The 22,749-nt window shown below is 40.2% G+C and overlaps 1 protein-coding gene across 1 annotated transcript in view; it reads right to left on the reverse strand.

Moving 5' to 3' along the window:
* Nucleotides 1–22,401, reverse strand: part of LOC108547402 (monocarboxylate transporter 10) — a 104,622-nt gene extending 82,221 nt beyond the window's left edge. Inside the window, exons 1-4 of the mRNA XM_017899905.1 lie at nt 22,235–22,401; nt 20,332–20,497; nt 5,286–5,408; nt 4,065–4,238 (exon numbers count right to left, since the gene is read on the reverse strand). Coding sequence (XP_017755394.1) covers nt 4,065–4,238; nt 5,286–5,408; nt 20,332–20,497; nt 22,235–22,393 — 622 coding nt within the window. The 5' untranslated portion in view covers nt 22,394–22,401. The remainder of the gene's footprint in view (nt 1–4,064; nt 4,239–5,285; nt 5,409–20,331; nt 20,498–22,234) is intronic.
* Between the last annotated feature and the right edge of the window lie 348 nt (nt 22,402–22,749).

The following is a 22,749-nucleotide window of genomic DNA, read 5'->3' on the forward strand; positions in this document are numbered from 1 at the left end:
TTACAGAATGATAATGGTAATTGAATTTAGGTCATTTCTTTTAATTCTTTTTTACTCGTGAGTTATTTATATGGGGGTGAGATTTCTAATTTTCTTCAATCGAATATTCAGATTTTCTTGTGTCACGTAGTGTTTATTTGTTGTAGAAGAGGGGGGTTAACGATGGTGAGCAGGGACTAGATGTGCCACTTGTCTAGGGTTCATGGTGTCCTACCATGGGGAGGAAAATATATTCGGACCTTTTCTCTTTCTTTATATTTTCAAGCTATACAGGCAACAACAAGATCTTTCTATCTAGTTATTTTATATATGTACTTATGTTCTCGTTATACTAATCATATTATTAATAAATATATCTTTATTATAAAGAGATCTCAACGATCTTTTATATTGCACGTGGTATATACCGTGAGTGATATACGAGCAATCTCTTGTCAATCAGAATTTAGTGGCAGTAAATTAGCAATTACCAGTGAATGGTAATTAATAGACTAACGAAGCACCAAAGTGCCAATGGCCGATTTTATGCCGAAATTTGGCACACTATAGGCACGGAATTTGGTGTGTTTTATTTTATTCGCCATCGTTCACGTTTAAGAGACTGTAATACATGCAGACTGCAGGGGAGCTTGGGACTCGATGACTGCAACGCCATTTTGGCACTAATCAGGGTCGACGATTAATACGGTAATTTATGGTAGCACTGTATCTTTCGAACCGAGTATACATGATCGATAAATCTCGGATGATATACGAGGAAGGAGCGTGGAGCAACGGTGGCTGTTAATTAGAAAAATAGGTTAAGTGGTTTTAGGATCTAAGAGGTTTTTAGGCTAGATGACTGATTACATTGATTAAAATTTCGAAAAACGGGAAAAGAAGGTGGATTAATTAGAATTGTTTACTTGGAAAATTCAGGAATATCGTATTCGTTGCTCGCAAATATTTGTTCGTATACTTCGTTTCGCTTTGCTTAAAAATGCGACGAATTTACCAAGAAAAACCTCTCTTCTGCGCGGTAGTCACGCACGAATGATAATAAACCTCTCATCTTTTAATGAAACACTGTTTCAAATGGTAATTGAATGTCCGCGTATTTTTATTTACCTGTCCGTAAAAACCGTAATAAATTTAAAGTACGAATTTCGTATGCGAATAATAAAAACACTTATTACTCCTTTCATAAAATATTTACTTCATACTGGTAATTGCAGGAGCGTATCTCACAAATATTTGCATATTTTTAATCTTACCTAAGGATAAGATTTAAAACAGGATAAATTACCAAAATTTTCTAGCCAAAAAGAAAGGAAACCACGTTTCGATGCATATAAAATTGTTCTCGTACTTGGACAAAATATTTCCTCCATTGTACCACATCGCAATGACAAACATACCTTCGTCGACCGAATACAAGGGTCCATTACCAAGAACCCACCAAACTTCCTGCACTCAAAGCACCGTAGGACAACTTGGCCGACAATTTGCGAAAGTAACGTCCAGGCAAAAGAGAAACACAGGCTTACCAGAACCAATCGCCATCTTGGCGTTCGTGAACTTCGCGAGCAAAGTCCGCCTAGAGCCCTTGCAAGAATTACCAAAGCTATTCATCGACCGTCCTTAAAGGGAAGAACTCCTTTGATCCCGATCGGAAACGAACTACGAAATTCACCCCGTGTTTTCCAACCCTGATTACCTCCCCACTCGCAAACACCCAAATCTCTGCCAAAGAGGAGGAACAAAAGCACGTAGACGCGAGAGAACTAACGGGTTATTTTAAATTCCAGCTGGCCATCGTTATTAAATAACGACCAAGAGAAAGACGTAGGATTCCGGGGGAATAAATCCTCGAAAGCTTTTCGTTTCCGAGCGCTGCTCTTACGTTTCAGATATTCCGAGGAGAGGATCCATTCTCGCCAGGTTCGAGGAGACGTGCTGGAAATCCTCACGGGAAGACGCGCGGCGTCGGTGGCACCGCGACGTCGCTCCGTGTGGCATTTTGACAAAATAATTCATTCGTGGAGAACGGAAAGTAGGCTTCCGCGACTGCTCGGGAATTTTGCAACGACTGTGCTGAACGGAAGTGGAAGAACCGATGCCGGTACAGCGGATACGATACGTGGAGACGTTTGGGGATGAATAGGGAATTATGTCCCGCGAGCTGACTCGTTTTATTCGACGGTGATAGAACGCTCGTAAATACACTCGTGAAATAGTTTCGCTTCTGTTCGACGATTTTGAGGTTAGGTTTACGGAATATAAAATGGTGGATGTTACCCGGAAGGAGGACAGAGATTTTTGGAATTATGGAAGAGCTGATTTTGGATAAAATAAGAAGATTAATATGTGCTGTAAGAGGTTAGGTTTGCTGCATATATAAAATGGCTGATATTATTCGAAAACAGGACTGAGATTTTTCAAATTATGGAAGCTAATTTTGAATGGAATAGAAAAATTTGTATGTGCTGTAAGAGGTTAGGTTTGCAGGATATAAAATGGTGGATGTTACCCGGAAGGAGGACAGAGATTTTTGGAATTATGGAAGCTGATTTTGGATAAAATAAGAAGATTAATATGTGCTGTAAGAGGTTAGGTTTGCTACATATATAAAATGGCTGATATTATTCGAAAACAGGACTGAGATTTTTTAAATTATGGAAGTTAATTTTGAATGGAATAGAAAAATTTATATGTGCTGTAAGAGGTTAGGTTTGCTGAATATAAAATGGCAGATGTCATCCAAAAACAGGACCGAGATTTTTGGAATTATGAAATCTGAATTTGTGTATGCTGTAAGAGGTTATGTTCGTACACGCAACGAAAATAAAAATGTTACATTATTAATACTAAATTAAAAAGTTAAACAAAAATTTGTACAAAATAATTTCTCGTGTATTCCTGACTTTGGTCACGTTCAATAATTACTGGTACAATTAAAGCAGTTAAAAAATATATTTTCGGACAAGATGAATGGACCTGGATTGCATAAAATGTTTAAACAGAATCACAGAGGGAAGACAGATGAAATAGGTGAAAAATCAATTCTCTAATTGACTCGATCCATAAAGCAGAGGAAACCTAAACGAACTGGGCTCCGGCGAAATGAAAGTTTCATGCGATCCCTCGCGATTACAAAAGAATCATCGAATCAATCCCATGGGGGAACAGCAGACAGCACTTAACTCTCGTCCCCGGCTATGAATCTTTCACGAGCTCGTAAGCCTCGTGGTCCCGACGTTTGCTTCTAACCAGCATCTTTCTGCGTTTCATAAGTCAGCTTACTCCTCGACTCCATTTTAATTGTACGCGTATCTACTCTGGGGAAAATGACGAAGGAGCACATCGCGTCGCGAATAACGCGAATTGTCAAAGTTCAACCCTCTGACACATCGTCAACCTTCAAATAAATTTGAATAATTAAATACCGGACCGGTATATGAAAAATATAAAATTAATAGCAACGATGATTCAGAGGTTCCATATCTTTCGTCGTTAATCGCAAAGGAGCGTTAATCGTGCAAAAATATAAAGTTGAGAAAATATGCACGCGAATGCAAGTGTCGATTAAATATTAAAAGGCTATTTCTCTCGATTTTCCAAAACACTCGGCGCAGTGGACGTACACAAAAGACCGTAATCTTCGCGGGATGGCTAATTAGAGTGAGCGTGGCCTATAAAAGGAGGAATTAAATTTTTCCGGAACACCGAACAGAGGAGAAATATACAAAAAGACGGCAATCTTCGCGCGATCGCTAATTAGAGGCATGCTCGTGCACAAAACGAGGAATTAAATGACCAAGCCACTCCGGGAGACGTCTCGAAAAACGCTCCTCTTATCCCGGTTCTGCCAGAGACGAAACTGCCAACGAACTTCATATCTCTGCCAGGCCGGGACGAAATTCATAAATCCCGAAGAACAAAAAACTTGGCGACTCGGGAGCGGAGCATAATGCAAAAAGGAATATTCGAAAGGCAGAAGTTGCAGCGGCAGAGATTACCAGAGGAAAGTTGCCCGCGGTGGTCGCTGGGATGGGGGTGAAAGTGTAAGATGTATGGAAACGTACCGAGATCCATGAGGTGTTTCTCGCCGAATCGTCGCTCGGCGTGAACGCGAAGAAGCCCGAAAGCGAGCTGCATTCCGGTAGTGAGCAACAGGGCGAGGAAGCCGGCTGCGCAGACCAGCCACCCCCAGCCACCCTCTGGATAGAAATGCGTTCGCATGCCGGCGACGTCTATGCCTGAAGGGAAAGATTAGCCCTCTTTACGATCTCTCCTTAACTCGTTGCCTCGCTGTCCTTCTCGCTCTCCGATCGATTTTATTTCCCGTTTCGTTATGTATCATCTATGTGTCCTGCATATGTATCAAGTGTGTATCGTTGTGTATACTACGTGTAGCGCGCGAGTACGGTTGTATTGGCGATATTGGAAGTAACGTGGTACAGGGGTGTTCGAGTTGCTGGTTTAATTATTATTCTCGATTAGTTAGGTCGGTTAGGAAGTATAAGTTTGGAATAACTGGTGGATTTAGGAGAAGTCTTGGGATTCAAGATTCGAAATGGAGAGACTTACAAGAGTCCTTGGTGTGTATATAACAATAGTGTCTGGGTCTGTATATGTATATGGATAGTAATTGTGGTTTATGTTTAGAAAAATTAATTTCGTTTGTTAATTTATTTATTTATATCCTCGAAGTTTGTGAATTCATGAAGAAGGTATAAGTGTCATCCCTTAAAGGAAATAAAATGAAATAACAATTTTGAAAATCTTCGGTATTCAAGAATGTACATAAACGAATTCAAAAATTCGAGAATATATGTCTCTATCGTAATTATGAAAGTGGCCTAAATCAAGAATTCAGAAGAAACGACTTCGTCTCATATTTTAAGGTGCACTAGTTCCTTTTCGTTCACGAAATAAAATTTTGAACCCCTTACATCGAGTTCGCTACCTTGATACTTCAATTTACAATATATTTAAAGCGGGAAATTTGAAAATTTTTAAACTAGATATATTGTATTGTAATTTTGTAAATTTTTGTAAATCCAAGAATCTATATATGTCTTTATCGTAATTATGAAAGTGGTCTAACTCAAGAATTCGGAAGAAACGACTTCGTCTCAAATTTTAGGGTACCCTAGTTCCTTTTTATTCACGAAATAAAACTTTGAACCTTTACATCGAGTTTGCAGCATCGTCACGATTAATATTTCAATTTACGATGTATTTAAAGCGGGAAATGAAGAAATTTGTAAACTAAATATAATGAATAACGAGGAAAATATTACCTGGTCGTCGAAAGGTTGGCACGCATCGATGAAGACTCCTGAGATCGCCGAGCACCCAATTGTTATTCCCCATCGTGCCATCGTGGATGCTACCCTCGGTGTCCAAGTAACGCATCCTGGTGTCTGCGAGCAGAAAGCGAAAGAAAGCTAGATAACGCGGGGTGATCCCTGGCAAAGCGGCGTGACTTTCGCGTTCGATGGCCCCCCGCGCGACCGGTGCTCGGTCGCAAATTAAGAAGGGTACGCGCGGATTAACCCGGCCGGATTAGCCGGTGCTGTTTTTGCGTAATTCGACGATATATTTGCAGGACTTAATTACACCGAGAACTGGCTCGCAGATGCGACCAATGAATTTACGTCGCGACCCGCTTCGTGCCCCGACTAAGCCGGACGATAAAGATAAACGCTGTTTATTGCGAGTTCTACGTCGTTGCAGACGAACCCTCTGCGAGCAGGGCGAAACGAGTTGAAACGCGGTGGAGGCTGATTAAAATTGCGTTTCAAAGACTTAACGTGAGACGGTTTATACGTATAACTTTCGCAGGAATTATGGCAAGGCTCTGGTAGTATTTTCAGAGCTCGGAATTGCGCGAGATAGTTCTTCGGTTTCGAACGCAGCGGGGATGCTGATTAAAATGGAGTTCAAATTTACTCGTCGGTCTGAATCCGAAGGTTTTACGAGAATAAATTTTTCTGACGGCTCTGGAAGACTTTGACAGCGTCGCGTAATGGAATTTGAGAAATTTAAGTTGGGTTTCGAGAGTCTGGAATTGTAGCGGAATTGTTCGGTTTTGGGGGATTTTCGTGTTGCGTTTTTGGGGATTATCTTAATTGAATTTTGGATACATTGGCCGTGGTAAGCTCTATGATTTGGAAATTAGCATTATCCAATTGTACAGCCCTGCGGCTGTCATTGCGGAGTTCTGTGATCCTAGAATTATCGCCACCTAGTCCTATGTTCGCGAAATTATCACTGCCGGATCCTATAAGCCTGAGTTGTCGTCGCCGGAACCCACGTCTTTGGAGTCTACTAAATACCGTGAAATAGACTATTTCAATGTTGCGATTATGTTTGAATGTGTAGGATCCTAGAGTTGCTCAACTTTATCACAGAATTAGGTTTACCTTTGTATCAGAATTGCATTCTGGTAATCTTCGCGAAACGTGCGAACGGTATTTCGAATTTAATATTCCTATTTTCTATTTCTCATCCCCATCTTATTGTTATTTATTTTTTATTTCATTAATTTATTTATTTATTACTTATTAAACAGTGGATTTAAAATTTCTAATTAAATTCTACGCTGAAGTCTCCTATAAAATTATGTCCGTCGTCGCCGGAACCCATATCTTTGGAGTCTACTACATACCGTGAAATAGACTATTTCAATGTTGCGATTATGTTTGAATGTGTAGGACCCTAGAGTTGCTCAACTTTGTCACAGAATTAGGTTTACCTTTGTATCAGAATTGCATTCTGGTAATCTTCGCGAAACGTGCGAACGGTATTTCAAATTTAATATTCCTATTTTCTATTTCTCATCCCCATCTTATTGTTATTTATTTATTTTTTATTTCATAAATTTATTTATTTATTACGTATTAAACAGTGAATTTAAAATGTCTAATTAAATTCTACGATGAAGTCTCCTATAAAATGATGTCCCCCTAAATTTTTACTACCCCATGATTTTTCTATCAGTATCGTATATACGCGAAAATGCGGAAAATTCTCGATTTTCCAAGAGTATGATATCTGGCCACGAAATATTTAATTCGCGTGCAATGGAGGACTTTCCAACGTGCTGTGAAATTGATTCGGAGCAGGTAGAAACCGGAAGCCGGTGTAACCACGACGTTTCCGTCTAGCAACGTCGCGACTGACCGAGGATGAAACGAGTTGAAAGAAATGAAGGGGAAAAAGAAGAGCGAAGGGGGCTAGATAAAAGTGCTCATGAAAAGGAGATGCCAGTTGCCATGGGGTGAGAACGAGAGCCGGCAGACCCGTGGTCGAGGGCTCAAGAGAGCGGATCGATGATTTTCAAACCGGGGAAGTAACGGTGGAAAAATCTTGGAAAATGTGGTCTTTGAACGCTTGCATCGGTCGTCAGTCTCTTTACAGAGAATCGTATCAAGAATGGAAATATTACCATAGAAATGGTATAATAAATAATGCCTGCTGCACTCGTGAAAGAAATTGCAATTTTATCCTCTCATACGGTGGAAGAATTTTCAAAAGGATTTACAAAAGAATTTTCATTCATCTTCCCCAAGAAATTTTTCGCGAGCTTTCCTTCGTTAATTTCATCCCATAGATGGATGCTTCGATACAAAATTATAATGCAAAATTTTGTATACATTTTGGAAAAAGTTACGACGAATAACGTTTAAATAAATTTGCGGAATATTATCGTAAAATGGCGCGATAAATATTTCTTGGGAGAAATTAAAATTGGGTTAGCACGTACGGTGGTGGAATTTTGCAAAATTTTTCGCCGATCTATGGAATTAAAAGGGAAGCTCGAAAAATATGAAAAATATTTGAATATTCGCCGGTGACCTATTCTCTGTCAAGCTTTCTCTGCGAGAAACGAATTAATATGGCATTCGGATAGACACAGAGAGTCGGAAAGAGAGATGGAATTTCGACTGACCCGGCTACCACGAAGATTTTTATTTTCGTTCTAAATAAATCACCCGAAAAGCACGTTGTCCCGGGGTGTCGACCGGGTGAACCGCGTGCCTTTTATTCATCGTTTTATTCTTTTCGATCAACGCTCGGGCAAACAACGGGAAAGGGTAAACAAAACTGTTACCTCAGACCATCGAACGAAAGCCACAGGAAACATAGCCGCGCGATTTGAATTTCCACCTATTTTCCCGCCACCGCGACCGATTTTTTAACGTCGATTCGTATGCGAACTCACGCGAGGTCTCTGGAAAAATACAAAAAAATAAAAGGGGAAAAAATGGGAAAAAAAGGAGAAGGAAGATTGGAAAAATATTAAAGGGGTGATGGGAAACAAAGCAAGGTCGAACGAAGAGGAGAAAAAAGTGGCGGAAAAATGAGGGAAAAAAAGCGGTGAAATCGGCCTGACACGTATTCTTAATTGTGCCACGACCCTTCGCGTCGCCATCGTTGAACGTTCCCTTCCACTTCTTCTCCTTTCTCCTCTCTTAATTACAACCTACAACGCCGAAGTTTCCGCAAACAGCAAAAGTTCCCCGTAAAATTCGTCTTTACCGGGCTAATGAACTTTTAAGCAATTTAAAGTGGAATTTTTTTCCCACCGCCGTTTGCATTTTTATTGCGCCCCTTACAGCCAGCCCTGGAAAATGATCTTTCCCCGCACCAACGGAGGCTTTTATCAGCGTGTAAAAACAGAGGGAAAGAGACTTCCATTATTTGAAACATAAACTTCGATCTATACAGTGAATGGTGGAACACTTTTTCCCTTAAAAAATTCAAGAGGTATCCTCGATTACCCGATATTTTTATATATGAAACCTACCATGGCCTCGAGGATCATTTCTCAAGGAGTTTTTCTCCAAGATTCCGCGTTCAATTTTATCTCCTTTATCATTGGATTTCAGGAATGTTTTTAAGAGGTACAAGGTGTAATCAATTTTTCGATATTCCTATTCTATTTTTCATTCTTCGTTTCTTCTGACACCGATATCGGTTATTCCATCAGATATGGCAGGTTCAGTGCTAAGGATCTAGGGGATCCTTCAGTGCTAGGGGTCTAGGGTCCCCAGAGAAAACACTCGATGGCTCACCAGGTCCAGTAGCCGTATTTTCATTTACCGACGAGAATCGAAAAACAAAGCAATAATTCGCGAATTTTTTCATGGTCGTCTTCCGAGATGAAATTAAAAATAGAAACGAAAAATTTAGCAGATAGATTGAAATCGAAAATAAACGTCACGCTCTTTGTTTATCGATATATAATATAAAATTATATTATATATAATTGAAAATCAGATTTTATATATATAAAATAGAAACGAAAAATTTTCCAGATAGACTGAAATAAAAAATAAGCATCACGCTTTCGGTTTATTATTTTTGATTTTAGTCTCTCTGACAAATTTTTCGTTTCTATTTTATATGTATGTATAAAATATGATTTTATAAATAATTTTATATATATATCGATAAACCGAAAGCCGACTGAAATCAAATTATTTTCGATTTTAGTCTATTTGGCAAATTTTTCGTTTCTATTTTATATATGTATAAAATCTGATTTTCAATTTTTATGTATACACGTACCTCAAAGTAAATATAAAATATTTTCCAAATTGTTTGAAAATTGTTAATTGCATAATTGCATAATTCCGCAAATTATTGCTATTTAAATCGTTAAAATAATGGAAATTATTCTATATGGTCGTCTTTAGCCCGTGATAAATTATATTCACAGTACGTAAATAAAATTCACAGACTGTCGCCCCCAAAGCGCGTCAATCGATAAACCCTTCGTCGACAAAGGAAAATTCACCCTCGCGCGATTATTATTCTTCCGAATTTATCCCTCCATTTTGCCCCGACCCTCTGTCAAAAAATACCACGTCCATAATTAATTGCCGGTTGCCACGAACTACGAGCATTACAGTTAATTACTCCCTCGGCCGAGTAACCGGAACAAAACTCGCCTGTCTCTCGGTCCGCGTTTCGCACGCGATTTAAACCCCACCCCCGGACGATCAAAGGGAATAATTTCGTGTTTTTCCATGGATTACCCCGTCGCCGAGAATTTCCCAATTTCTGTGCGCGCGTCATCGACTCTGGACCAAGGATAATGCTCTTTTTCCGTAGCTCGGGGACGAAACGGAAGTCTGATGAACGCAGCTGGCCTGGAGAAAGAACGTGGACGAAGGGAGACTTTGCCGGGGTTGGCTGGTATTGTACAATGGCGTAGGATAGGCCGCAAAGTCGAATCGGCCAGAGGGGTGAAATATGCTTAATTAGCAGCGCGAGCCAGGGACGGAGATAAGCGCGGAGGTCGGTGCAAAAATAGGGTGGCTGATGAAGAATGGATCGGGACGAGACTCGACGTCGAAAGGTCGTCTCGAGAAATTGTACACCGTCGAAATCCTGCGAAAGGAGTCGCGACGCATTATGGGCCCTGAGAAAAGGGATCATAAAAGGGAAAAAAGGCGAAAGCTAATGGAAGACGAAAGCTAGGCCCATCGGGGTTGGAGAAACGCTCGTTGACGAGCAGATGGGTCTGCGATATTTTCCACGAACTCGGGGGTGAGGGGAGTTTTAAGGGAAAATTGGAGAAAGCTAGGGACGATCCTCTGGAGAGAAAACAGTGTCGTGTCGAGCTTGGAAGGGGGAGAGGGTGGTCAGAGGAAGTCGTTATGAGAATTATTTCCAGTTGCTCTTTCTTTTTACGTGTACACGTATACTTTGTATACTTATCACTGTTCAACCAAATTTTATATAATCTTGTTTTAGGAATAAACATATGTAGGACGAGCCCCTAATTTGTAGGGGTTAGAAACGGGTGCAGCAGAAATAGATTTTCATAATAATATTTGTTATATAAATTGAATATGTTTTTTATACTAATTTATGTTAATTGATTAATTTAATAATTTAATTTGTATTCATTTATATTTGTTTATATTAATTGAAATACAGCTCACTATACGACTTCCTCTTACAAAATTCTGAATAGCAACTCTATTATGGCACACTCTCTCTCCAGTGACTCTCTTCTGACACTCTTCAACTAATCTCTGGACGTTTCTTTTTATACTCATGCATACCACATGCTCATACTACACACTGCCAACTCTACAATGATTCCACGTACATTCCACAATAGGAACTTATTCAGTCTTCTCGTACTAGTGATAGTTTAATTAGCTTAAACACCTTCGTCATCTACTATTCCAAACTCGGAACTGTACTGTTCCAAACACTCATTAATCACTCGATCCACTGGCCAATACCACTATAGTTGCTACAGTTCTGCTCTTTCGCACATTGCCTACTGCTCACGAGTTTTCTCGCGTTTCACGTGCCATCTGATATGGATCTTAAATGTCAATGCACTGTCTTGTCTAAACGTGTGGTCCCTGGTATATGTCTTAAAGATTTCTACGCAGTACACAATTTGTTAAGATCTCATAGTCGTCGTGAGTTACCGTTTGAAGGAGAGTCTACTATACTACCACTGTTTCTGTAGCTGTGTGCCCCTATTAGTTCGCGAATTTTTAAAGAAAAGGATGCAGAGGAGGACTGAAGAGGGTTGTTGCAACAATCAATTCATTCATCGTTTGATTGTTAAAGCAGAAACGAGATATCGATGGGGATATCGGATACTAGGAGAACGAAACGTGCTGACGTCAGACGAGGTCGTGATATAGTTGATTAGATCGAGTTTAATTAGGGGAATGAAAGGTGGAGAAGGGAAAGATTTCCGGAGACGGAAGTGGTTATTAGAGACGTCTTACTTTGTGTTCAAATATTGGGTCATTACAGGCTTCGATTAAATTTGTGCAAGAGACCTGCAACGCGGAAATTAATTTGCTCTTTGAGTCAGGTTCCAGTTTACAGAGGAAAAATTGTTTTATTATAAAGTTTGTAGAATTCTTTGTATTTTACAAGATGGAGTCACTTCTTCGAAAGTTCGAAATGCTCATAATTCGTGCTCAAAAGTCACGATAAAATTTGTCAAATTATTCGCAATGTAGACCAATAACTGATACATTGTACAACAAAATTGCCAGTATTTTCTATCGAAAAATCCAAAATTCTATTTGATAAATCTAGTAATAATTAAAAATGTTTATAAAATAAATAACAACAAATATCAGAGATAAAGCAACACTGTGACTCTCAAAATCCACTTTCATATTTACAAAAATTAATCTCCTGAAAAATGAAGATTATTCTAAAATTCTAAATTAAATAAAAATATTTTAAAAATATCTAAAAGGAAAGGAAAATAGATTTAATTATTCCTGAGGCGATTTTTTCGCGACACCATATCGAAAACCGGACTATCGACTTCGATTCGAGGACATAGTCGGAAAACAGTGACCGCGGCGAAGAAAAGCCACGCGACATATTTCCGTTCCCGTTTTCCTGCGTCTACTTTTCATCCTGTGGCGGGACGAAGAAAAACAGCCGGCCCCGATCACAGCATCCGGCTGAAATATGTGCTAGCTCGACGGGAGATTCGTCAAAAATCGATCGCGGACGAGGACGTGGAGACAAACACCCGCTAAGTCTTCGGAAAGGCGGCAAAAAGTCGGAGGATTTCCGGAAGAAATCAATGAGTTCGCTGTTCGAGAAAGTCTGTTCGCCGTCGAGACCTCGAAACCGTACTGCCGCAACTGTACTGCTTCTCTGGATAATTGTTTTCGCGAGAAAAACTCGGCCACGAGTGAATTTCTTGGGCAAACATGACGAGGTTGCTGAAACCTCGTTTAGGTTCGATTTCGTGTATTTTGTACGACGTAACGTGTTTCGAGACTTATATAATAGGTAATTCTATGGGAATTGTATGTAATACTTTGTTACAGAATTTTGGATATCACATAACATTTTTTATGATGTTTGAAATATCGCAGGAATGATGTACTATCTTATATTATTTTTATTAGTATTTTTTTATGAAATATATTAGACAGAATTTTGAAATTTATATAATGTCAAGTAATATGGAAAATAGATCGAATTTAAAGAAATTTCAAAATTTCAAAATTGGGAGGCATGATATGTATTTTTTTATTTCAATAATTTAGGTGAATGAATATTTAACGTGTTTCAGGAATAATTTTATGAGAATCGCGTGTAATACTTCGTTATAGTATTTTGGAAATTACATAATACCTTTGTCGAATTTTTAAATATTTTTAATATCTTCGCCAAATTCTTTTGTCAATATTTTTCTGTGGAATATCTCCGACAAAATTAAAAAATTCATATAATGTCAAGTAATGTAATAAATAGATATAATTTGAAGAAATATCGAAATTTTCTAATGGAGACCATCTTACGTATTTTTCGATGTCAACAGAAAGAGTAATTATTGAGCAAATAATATCGGACATTTGCTATCACGCATCAGTATTTCAATCGCAAGACGATCCTTGAAACAAGATTCTGCTAAAAATCAGTAGAAGAATATGATTGATAGCTTGCGAGGAACAAAGTGAAAAGCCGTGTAAGTAGTAACGGTTTACCTACGATCAGACACGCGCGTATCACCGTCACCATGAAAGATCATATATCTCCAACAATTTCACCCTATTCCCGCTAATATCCCAGCTCTTCCATCCCCTGGATACCCAGCGAAAACAACCGTAACATGCTTCTATCATATTTCTACACCACTTCTCGTGCCAGGATTACCATACAATCTCCCTTATCGGCAGCAACAGCGTTAAAAAAACCTGGGTCATATCGTGAACAGTGGAAACAAACGAAACGAGCGTCGAAACGGAACAGGCTCCGGTATCGGTAAATCGGCAGAAAAATCGCATTTTTCCCGAAAGTTTCCCATCGGGCCGGATATTTCGCCTGGGATTGCGTGCACGCGGTCATCTACATAATGCGAACGAACGTAGTAATACCTGCAACCAATTCGAAATCGATTCCCACGGCTTGGCCGACGAGGGTGGGCAAAGAGGGTGAACAATGCAAATACGATCACGCAAAAGGACCGACGTGTTTATCCGTGGCGCGAATTTATTTCCAAATTTGCGACTCGTTCGGCCTTGGACATGACAAATATTTTTCTCCATTTCCACACAACTATGACGCGCGGCTGTGTGGTTGGGTGAGTGAGATTCCATTGTTTGTAATCGTGTAATCTACGATGGAAATACGATAAATATGACAAAATATATCGTGTAAAGTACGATGGAGGACAGTGATATAGCGTGTGAGTGTTTATGCTGATCGAAGGGATGAAGAATGACAGAGTCTAGGTGACTGAGACCTCCCTGGTGGGACTTTTGAGTCTGAAGCGACCAAAGTTTACATACTCACAGCTAGATGGAAAATGAAGGTTCGAGGTTTCTCGCAATCCTCAGTGAATCCTCGACTCCCATGAATACAAATTTCCTATGCTATCTAAGTATCTCTATTTTAAGACAGGGTCTGCGAGAAAACCTTATTGACAAGCCCATTAGCAGGTCCAGAACGAAACGCATCCCTTCATTGGGTCCTTCTACGTGCTACCTATCATAGCATGACAGCTCTCAGAGTACCAACCGGCAGCACTTTGGGTCTTTTGGGACTTTTGACTAACTTTATTAGTCAATCTTCGTCCAAACCTTAGAAGGATCACGGAGTGAGACACAAATCGTATAATCTACGATGGAAATATAGTGAAGGACAGTGATATAGCGTGCGAGTATTCATGCTGATCGAAGGGATGAAGAATGACAGAGTTTAGGTGACCGAGACCTCCCTGGTGGGCCTTTTGGGACTTTTTACTAACTTTATCAGTCACTCCTCGACCTCGACCAAACCTTAGAGGATCACGGAGTGAGACGCAACACTATACTTTTATTATTATTAATCTATTTTCAAGCATATATATTCACTTCTTACTGCATACTAGCAGTACATTTTGCGGTATTAATAAATATATAAATATTTTAATTATGAAGAAAGAATTCTAACTAAATATAATATATGAGAGTCTCGTCTAATGTGAATGAAGTTCAGAAGAATGTGACAGAGTAAAACAGCAGTCGTCATAAAACTATGGAGGACTAAACACTGCAATGAAATCGCGATAGAGAGTGAGAGAAAGAGAGAGAGAGAGAGAGAGAGAGAGAGAGAGAGAAGGAAATTCTAGCAAGAGTTTATTACTTTAATATTCTTTGCATAAATATAGTCTGTATTTCTCGTTAAAAATAGTGAAAGATATTCTTGCTCCATTCTATACATTTACAAAAATGGGTGGATTTACAAAAATTGATCAGTAGTCGTGATCAACTAATATCGAATATAAACACGTGACAGGGAACTCAAATCTGGTGTAATTTAGTCTATGAATAATTTTTCTCTCGCCAAATCGTTTGTTTATATTCTTTTAAGCTCCCCAACATTGTGCTCTTCTTCGAGCAAATTCTTTTTCAACGTTATCAGGGCGAAGTTGCAGTCCTCTGTCATGGAGGACCTCGTAAATGACACGACGCACTAACGCGTGTCACCTAGATGGATAACGCGATCCAGATCGTAATGGTGTCGTGAATTCTGCTGCTCGAACCGAATGATTTTTCCCTTCCGCTTTTCAGCCATTTTATTTCATTCTGCGCGGAACACGGTCGCCCTCCGTGAACGTCAACTTGTTGAATTGTTTCCCTTTTTCACGCGTTCGTGCCGGCTGACAAGGCCACTTGCGAAATTCGCGGAATATTTTTCATTAAAACATATGCGATTCCGTTGTTCGCCGTGACATCGACGATGGAAATTCCGCTGGCATTTTGTTCCCACGCGATGTGTGGGTGATTGTTGTATGGCTGGTGAGATTTTAACGGTGTCCGTTGCTGCACAGCAGCGAGGAGACTTTGGTGTGCACCTTTGTTCGTTCATTCGGCAATGTTTTGACGTAACTGAGAGAATTTAAACGATAATGGAAATACGGGGGTCCACGTCTACGGTTGACAGTGCTGGTTGTCAATTACTGACTACAGATAGGGCTGGAAGGGACGAACGGGAAAAGGAGGAGAATGTCCTGGGCTTGCTAGTGGACTCATCAGTAAGGCCGTGCCTTTGACAGGGATACTATTGCAAAGTTTGGAAATTCTGTACATAGGAAACGGAGAGTTTACCAAGAACTTGTGAAAAAGTCTGTAGCAACCATCATTCTCACCCTCACCGCTAAATGGATTCGGACTTCGAGGACTTTCTCGCAATTCCTCGGAAAAACCTTCAATAGTATCCCAGTGTCTAAGGCAGGGCCTGTTAGAATAGCCTTACTGATGAGAAACCTCGAACCGTCTGTCACTATTCTTCTGGCTAATGCATGCCAAGTCTATCAGAGGATCACGCAGATTGCTCATGAAAAATTGGTTACACAGACTAACTGTTTAATACGAATCTCTGAAACAGCATGGTTATTTCAAAAAATCACCTGGACTACTCTCAGCTGTAACTTCCTACCCTCCAATCAGGATGACGACTTCTCTTTGCGAGCCTTACCTAGGCCTGCTCAGTACAAGCCAGCAAATTTAGAATGATATTTTTCGTAATATTCTTAAATAAAAAGTTTATTAAAAGATCGAAGCGATACGTGAAATATCTTAGACGAATCGCAAAGAGTATTTCGTGTTATCGCTCGGGTAATTACGAGAGAAACTGTGTATCGCTTTGTACCGTGTAATCCTAGGAGGACAGTTTGGTGGAAGAAGTTGCGAGAGTAAAGTAATTTTCGAAACTGCGAACATTGAACTACGTTCATGAATTTCTAAATACTCAAACTATTAACTGAAACATTCCTAGAGATAATGGAATTACTATCCCTTGCGGAGGAAGAGTTTTGGAAGGAAGAAAATTGTATTCTCAAAAGAGAGATGCTATGAATATTACACTTGCAATATCCTCGCATAAACTCACGATAAAAAATTGGAAAAACGTCTCAGGATGCTCTCCGCAGGAAAATTCTTGGTAAATTAAATTCGAGGAGCACGGAGTAACGCTTTGATGATGGATTGATCTAACTTCGAACCAACACGGGAGACAGGAATCGCAGATTTATATATACCCAGTTAATTTCATTATTTATTAATTTATATCATCCCGAGTAGCAAAATTTTCAATTTCTCGACTAGTCAATTTAAGCATAAAGAAAGTAGAATAAAATTAGAAATATAATTATTAAAATATTCCAATTTTCATTATATACACGATATTTTTATACCAATTTTCGAGAACATCATTTCCAATATCACAGATACAAAGATTGCAATTTTCGAATCTAAATTTTTGGCTCGCAAGCTCGAGGGAAACAGGACAATGGTGGTCGCAGAAATAGTGAAGTGGTACAAATGAAATATAAAGGAAATAAAATAACGTTAAAGATATAATTATTAAAATATTCCAATTTTCATTATATAGACGATATTTTTATACCAATTTTCGAGAACATCATTTCCAATATCACAGATACAAAGATTGCAATTTTCGAATCTAAATTTTTGGCTCGCAAGCTCGAGGGAAACGGGACAATGGTGGTCGCAGAAATATTGGAGTGGCACAAATGAAATATAAAGGAAATAAAATAACGTTAAAGATATAATTATTAAAATATTCCAATTTTCATTATATAGACGATATTTTTATACCAATTTTCGAGAACATCATTTCCAATATCACAGATACAAAGATTGCAATTTTCGAATCTAAATTTTTGGCTCGCAAGCTCGAGGGAAACGGGACAATGGCGGTCGCAGGAATCGCGGAGGGGCAGATGCGCGGTTGATCCGATTCCGATAGTTATTCGAAAGGGGATCATGAGACTATAATGGAAGAAAACACATCACGGGACAAGCATCGGACCTCACGAGCAGCGTTCCACCGATTCGTGGAAGATTACAACGCGGATAGAACAAATGCTACCCTCGTATCGCGCGTTGTAGAGCAGCGAAATCCAGTGCAGGCCGATATATCTCTCTTGCTATCCGATTTATCTAAACTTAATTTCGCTCGAATTGCTGCAACACCGGGTAACGAGGCCGCTGTTACAGTTTATGGAGCGGATGTTAGCAGATAGTCCCTTACGCTTTGACGACAGGAAAGAAGCATCCGGATAAATAGCCGGAAACTTGCCTCTTCACGCCGATACCCTGTTCGTTATAACTCCAACAAAGTTTCTCAACGTAACCGACTTTGGACAACGAAATAACGAAGTAAAAATTAAATTCGAAAATTATTGAGTGTGTATTGGTCTAAGCTGAACTGGTCTCGAGATCTCAGGTCTACATTCGTGATGTTCACTCAGCCCTTTAGATAAATTAGGAGTGTGACGACATCATTTTCACCCTGGATATATTTCACTGTATGGATTCCAAGTTCAAGGAGGTTCGAGGATTTTTCACAAGTCCAATATATAAAATTTCTAAAAATTCCAATAGTATCTCTGTCTGAGGCAGGGTCTACTAGGGGACCTTACTGGTGAGACCCCTAGTAGCAATTTCAACAATGGAGGAGAATAGTATACACTCACAGTGTACAACCAAATCGTCAATTTTAACAGTGGAGGAGGACAGTATACATCCACGGTATACATTTAAATCATCAATTTCAGGAGTGGAGGACAGTATACATCCACAGGAGTATAGGTATAGTTGAGAAGATAGATAAGAGAAAGAAATATAGTAGCGAGAATATTTTGAATGAATGATTATCAGCTAATAAAGAGGAATGACTTCTTAGAATACACATAGGATCTTTGGGATACGCTGTACGAGTGTGTAATGTGCAAGAGCGAATAAAAGGTGACTGAACAACGAAGCAAGTGCAAGTGCTGTCATAGAGAAGAGCAGTCGTGCAAACGTCAGTGGAATTAGAGTAATAGTTAATGGAATTAGAATAATTATTAATAGAATTAGAATAACATTTAGTTAGTCGTAATAATAGATTATTTTTAATTTCACTCTACCTCTTCGTAGATATAATATATCCTAAATCATCATCTTCCATTGCCAATTTATATCTTCTATGCAAATAAAATAACTTCTCGAATTTTTCGAACGTATCCACTTTCACGATGAAGCGTGCTTGTATTCAGGAAGATATAACTAGGCAAAATCCCAAGGCGAATAACCGTGATATCCCCTATCACGATGCAGTAGACGACAGAGAGAAGCTGGTCCAGCAGCACCCAGATAACAGAGGAATCGCAGGAAATGTGTCGAAGAAACGTGGGCTCGTAGGAGCCTGAGCATATAGGATCACCTATGAAGAGCATGGGGCTCGCGGGACCTAGATCCTCCGAAGCTCTGGGTCGTAGGACCAAGTGGTGCAACTGGTCCGTTGGGAATACCGCTTTGTCTATATTCTCTAGGTCCGCACTCGCCGAAGGAAGAGAATTATAATTACGCGACTACTTTAACAGCATACAATCAGACGAGTATCTCGCGACTCGTGATTTATTAACAGCCGTTCTCATCGCTCGCACAATGGCTCGTTATTCGACGCGCTGAAATTTTCCGTCCCGGCCTCTATCTCTCTGCATCCGTCTGCTGCTGAATATTGAACGACGCCGCGAAACTTGACGGAAACGGATTAGGCTTGGTCTCTTAGCAAGCAACGTCGCGAGAACGAAAACAGAGGCATCCGAGATTATGAGCGAGTTTACCACGCGGATGAAGTCGTTCTCGCAGCTGCTTTACGAGCAAACTTGCGCAATCCTGCTGGAAGATGCCCCAGAGAAATCAAATGAAACGCAAAACGCGTTATACTAAACAGAGCCGCCTCGTCTGGGGAACGAATGAACGTTTTCCGAAGATTTCTCAACCGTGCCCCGCGTGTTCACGTGCTACGTGACAGAGAGGCGACAGAGAAATCGCAAGATGCTGTCATGACAATTGCTAGACTAACGAGATACGATGGAGACATGCTAATGGTTTTAAGAGTCGGTTACCGAGCTTTAAAATTCGATAGAGACAATTTCCCTGGAAATGGAAGTTGAAGAGGAAGTTGTAACACTAGATAGCGAGGATTTGGCAGCGTTTAGAGACGGTAATAGCATCTTCGAAGTCCTGGCACTTGGTGGCGAAGACCCCAAAGTCTTTGAACTCGCGTCGACTAGACTGTTGGAGAACTTGATAGTCTTGAGCTCGAATTTTTAATAGAAATTAACCACTCTCTATCGTCTACCTTCTGCCAAATGTTTAAAGCTTCGCAGTATCACTCTCAACTATCAGCTATTGTCAAAACATCTAAAAGCGTACATTCCCTGTTCTTCTCCTCGTTTTTCGTCTCATATCGAGCAACTATGACCACCGCGAGTGTGAACAGTGGTAATTATTAATTAATACGGATTGACAGAAAGTTGGAACTCACCGCCATGATAAGAATTCCCCCGATGAGGAGTATAGACGCCGTTCCTGGGCTCAGGGCAGTGGCTCGGCGTGTAATACTGCATGGGATGGTGCACGTAATTATTCGGGGTGCTCGGCACGTGTACCGGGTGGCAGTGCATGCATCTTCGCGGTGTCTCCGGCACACCCTGGACAGAAAGAAACGTCTGCAGTGCGTGGAAGAAGGCAATGCTGATAGGACGTACGCGAACGGCCGATAAATCGCGACGATCGACGACGTAGCCTGGAAATTAAACGCCGCTGGATATCCATCGACGGGGGTGAAAGTGTCGCGAGCGGAATACCGATTAGGGGATGAACGTTACTGGCAATTCTCGCAAACTGATCGACGATTCATCCCCTCTGCCGCCTCCGGAGCGGGCGTGCGAACGCCGGACGAACATCGATTTCTGCATCGATAATCGAATCAGTACCACATCAGCCTGATGCACCGAATTCCATTACAATGAGACCTTTATGATCTTTTCGCACGGATTCGCGTTACAAATGAGACTAGATTTCCAGATACCCCGGGACTTCGTGACACATGCTACGGGAAATTTGTAATTTATTCCATGATTTATCCGGGAGATTTTAATATCATGATGCGCAATTATTATTAAACTTTGCGTCGGGGTAAATTCGTCGTAACTCTTTTCAGAAAATATATCTGTATATTTAAGCACCTCTGTCAGTTCTAATAACATTTAACCCTTTCGAGAAGCGACCCCCAGTCGCCATTTAATAATTCTCTAAAGATTGACATTGGTTAATCCATTAAATTTAATTGAAATAATTCTACCTGTTAATCCACGTACTTGACGTCTTATTTATTATTATAACAGGAAACCCTTGAATCGCTATTCTTCGATAACCAAAAGATCGCCCACTGCAAGATTAATCCCCCTTTTTAATAAAGGATACAGGAAAATAATAATTCGAAGACTTTCTACCATAAAGTCGACGATATTTCTAAAACGATAAATAAGAAATCGTATGCAAATTAACCCTTTGCACTCGACGACTTTTTCGTTGTAGAAAAATAGTAATTCGAAGACTTTCTGTCATAGAGTCAACGATATTTTTAAAATGGTAAATGAGAAATCATATGCAAATTAAGACGTAGAATTATTTTTCTTCGACATTACACACGTTCTTAGGTAATTTTAAATTTGATATATTCATTAACATGAATCTTGAGAATATGATTAAATGGCGATTAAGAGTCGCCTCTCGCAAAGGGTTCACGATTATTTTCATTAGACGTATAGCTGACTCTGTTATTAATTATGGCAAGGGGTTAATCTCTCGGAAAAATCGTTCATCTAGTATATTTTGCGAGAGTCACCTCTCGAGTGCAAAGGATTAAGACGTAGAATTATTTTACTTCGATATTCCAAGCATCGTTGAGTACTTATAAATTTGATATATTAATTAACATCCATCTTTAGAGCCTGATTAAATGGCGACTGAGAGGCGCTCCTCGAGTGCAAGGGGTTAACTTTTATTAAAAAGATTAAACTTGCATTGAGCGATTTTTTGGTTATAGAAGAAAAGCGATTCAAGGGTTTTCTGTTATAATAATAAATAAGACGTGAAGTATGTGAATTAACAGGTAGAGTTATTTTAATTAATGTTAAATAAATATATCGTGTAATAAATAATATTTTAAACTCCAAATAATTACGTCGTGTCAAGAAGGAATATTGACAGAGGAACTCGTTACAGCCAAGAATACTTCAATCGATGTTCGTCGACGGAACGAGAACGTAAATCAGACAACAAGGAGATTTCATCCACGATCGCTGATAGCCTAATGGAACTCGGGACCCTGAGTTCCGAAGAGCACCCTGACGGTCTCGATTCGAAGGTAGATTTTTCATTACCTGCATAGAATGCTGGGACCGCAGGGATCTCACGGAGCCTGCGGGATGAAGGGAGGGCACGCTGCCGCCGAAGTTCATCGCGGAATTCCTACAGCCAGGGGTGGACCAACCCCCGCGCACGCTCCACCCCATCGCGCTGCCGCAGTCGTCCACCAGCATTTTCACAGGGAACCGTGCATCTCAGTGGACATGTCTCGTCAGCCCGACTACTCGGAATTCCACCTGACCCGCTCTCTCCTCCAACGACTGCTCTGGCCAAGACTAACGAAATCTAGGATATCTTCGACGATTACTCCTCGATATCGTTCCTCCTAGTCATTTCCAAGTAATTGCTCCCGGTCTCCTCGATGCTGGGCGACGCCGACGCTGAGAACGGTCGAAGAAGGGTGGTCGAAGCTGGATGATCCCTCGCGCGAGTCATCTTCCGTCGGCGAGGACTGCCGGCTCCGAGGGTTTCTGCAAAAGCGGAAAATATGAAACGAAGATGGGACAACGTGCTGGCGAGGGAACTGGCA

Source organism: Eufriesea mexicana, unplaced genomic scaffold (genome assembly GCF_001483705.2).
Source record: "Eufriesea mexicana isolate 0111107269 unplaced genomic scaffold, ASM148370v2 scaffold1018, whole genome shotgun sequence".
NCBI lineage: Eukaryota > Metazoa > Arthropoda > Insecta > Hymenoptera > Apidae > Eufriesea > Eufriesea mexicana.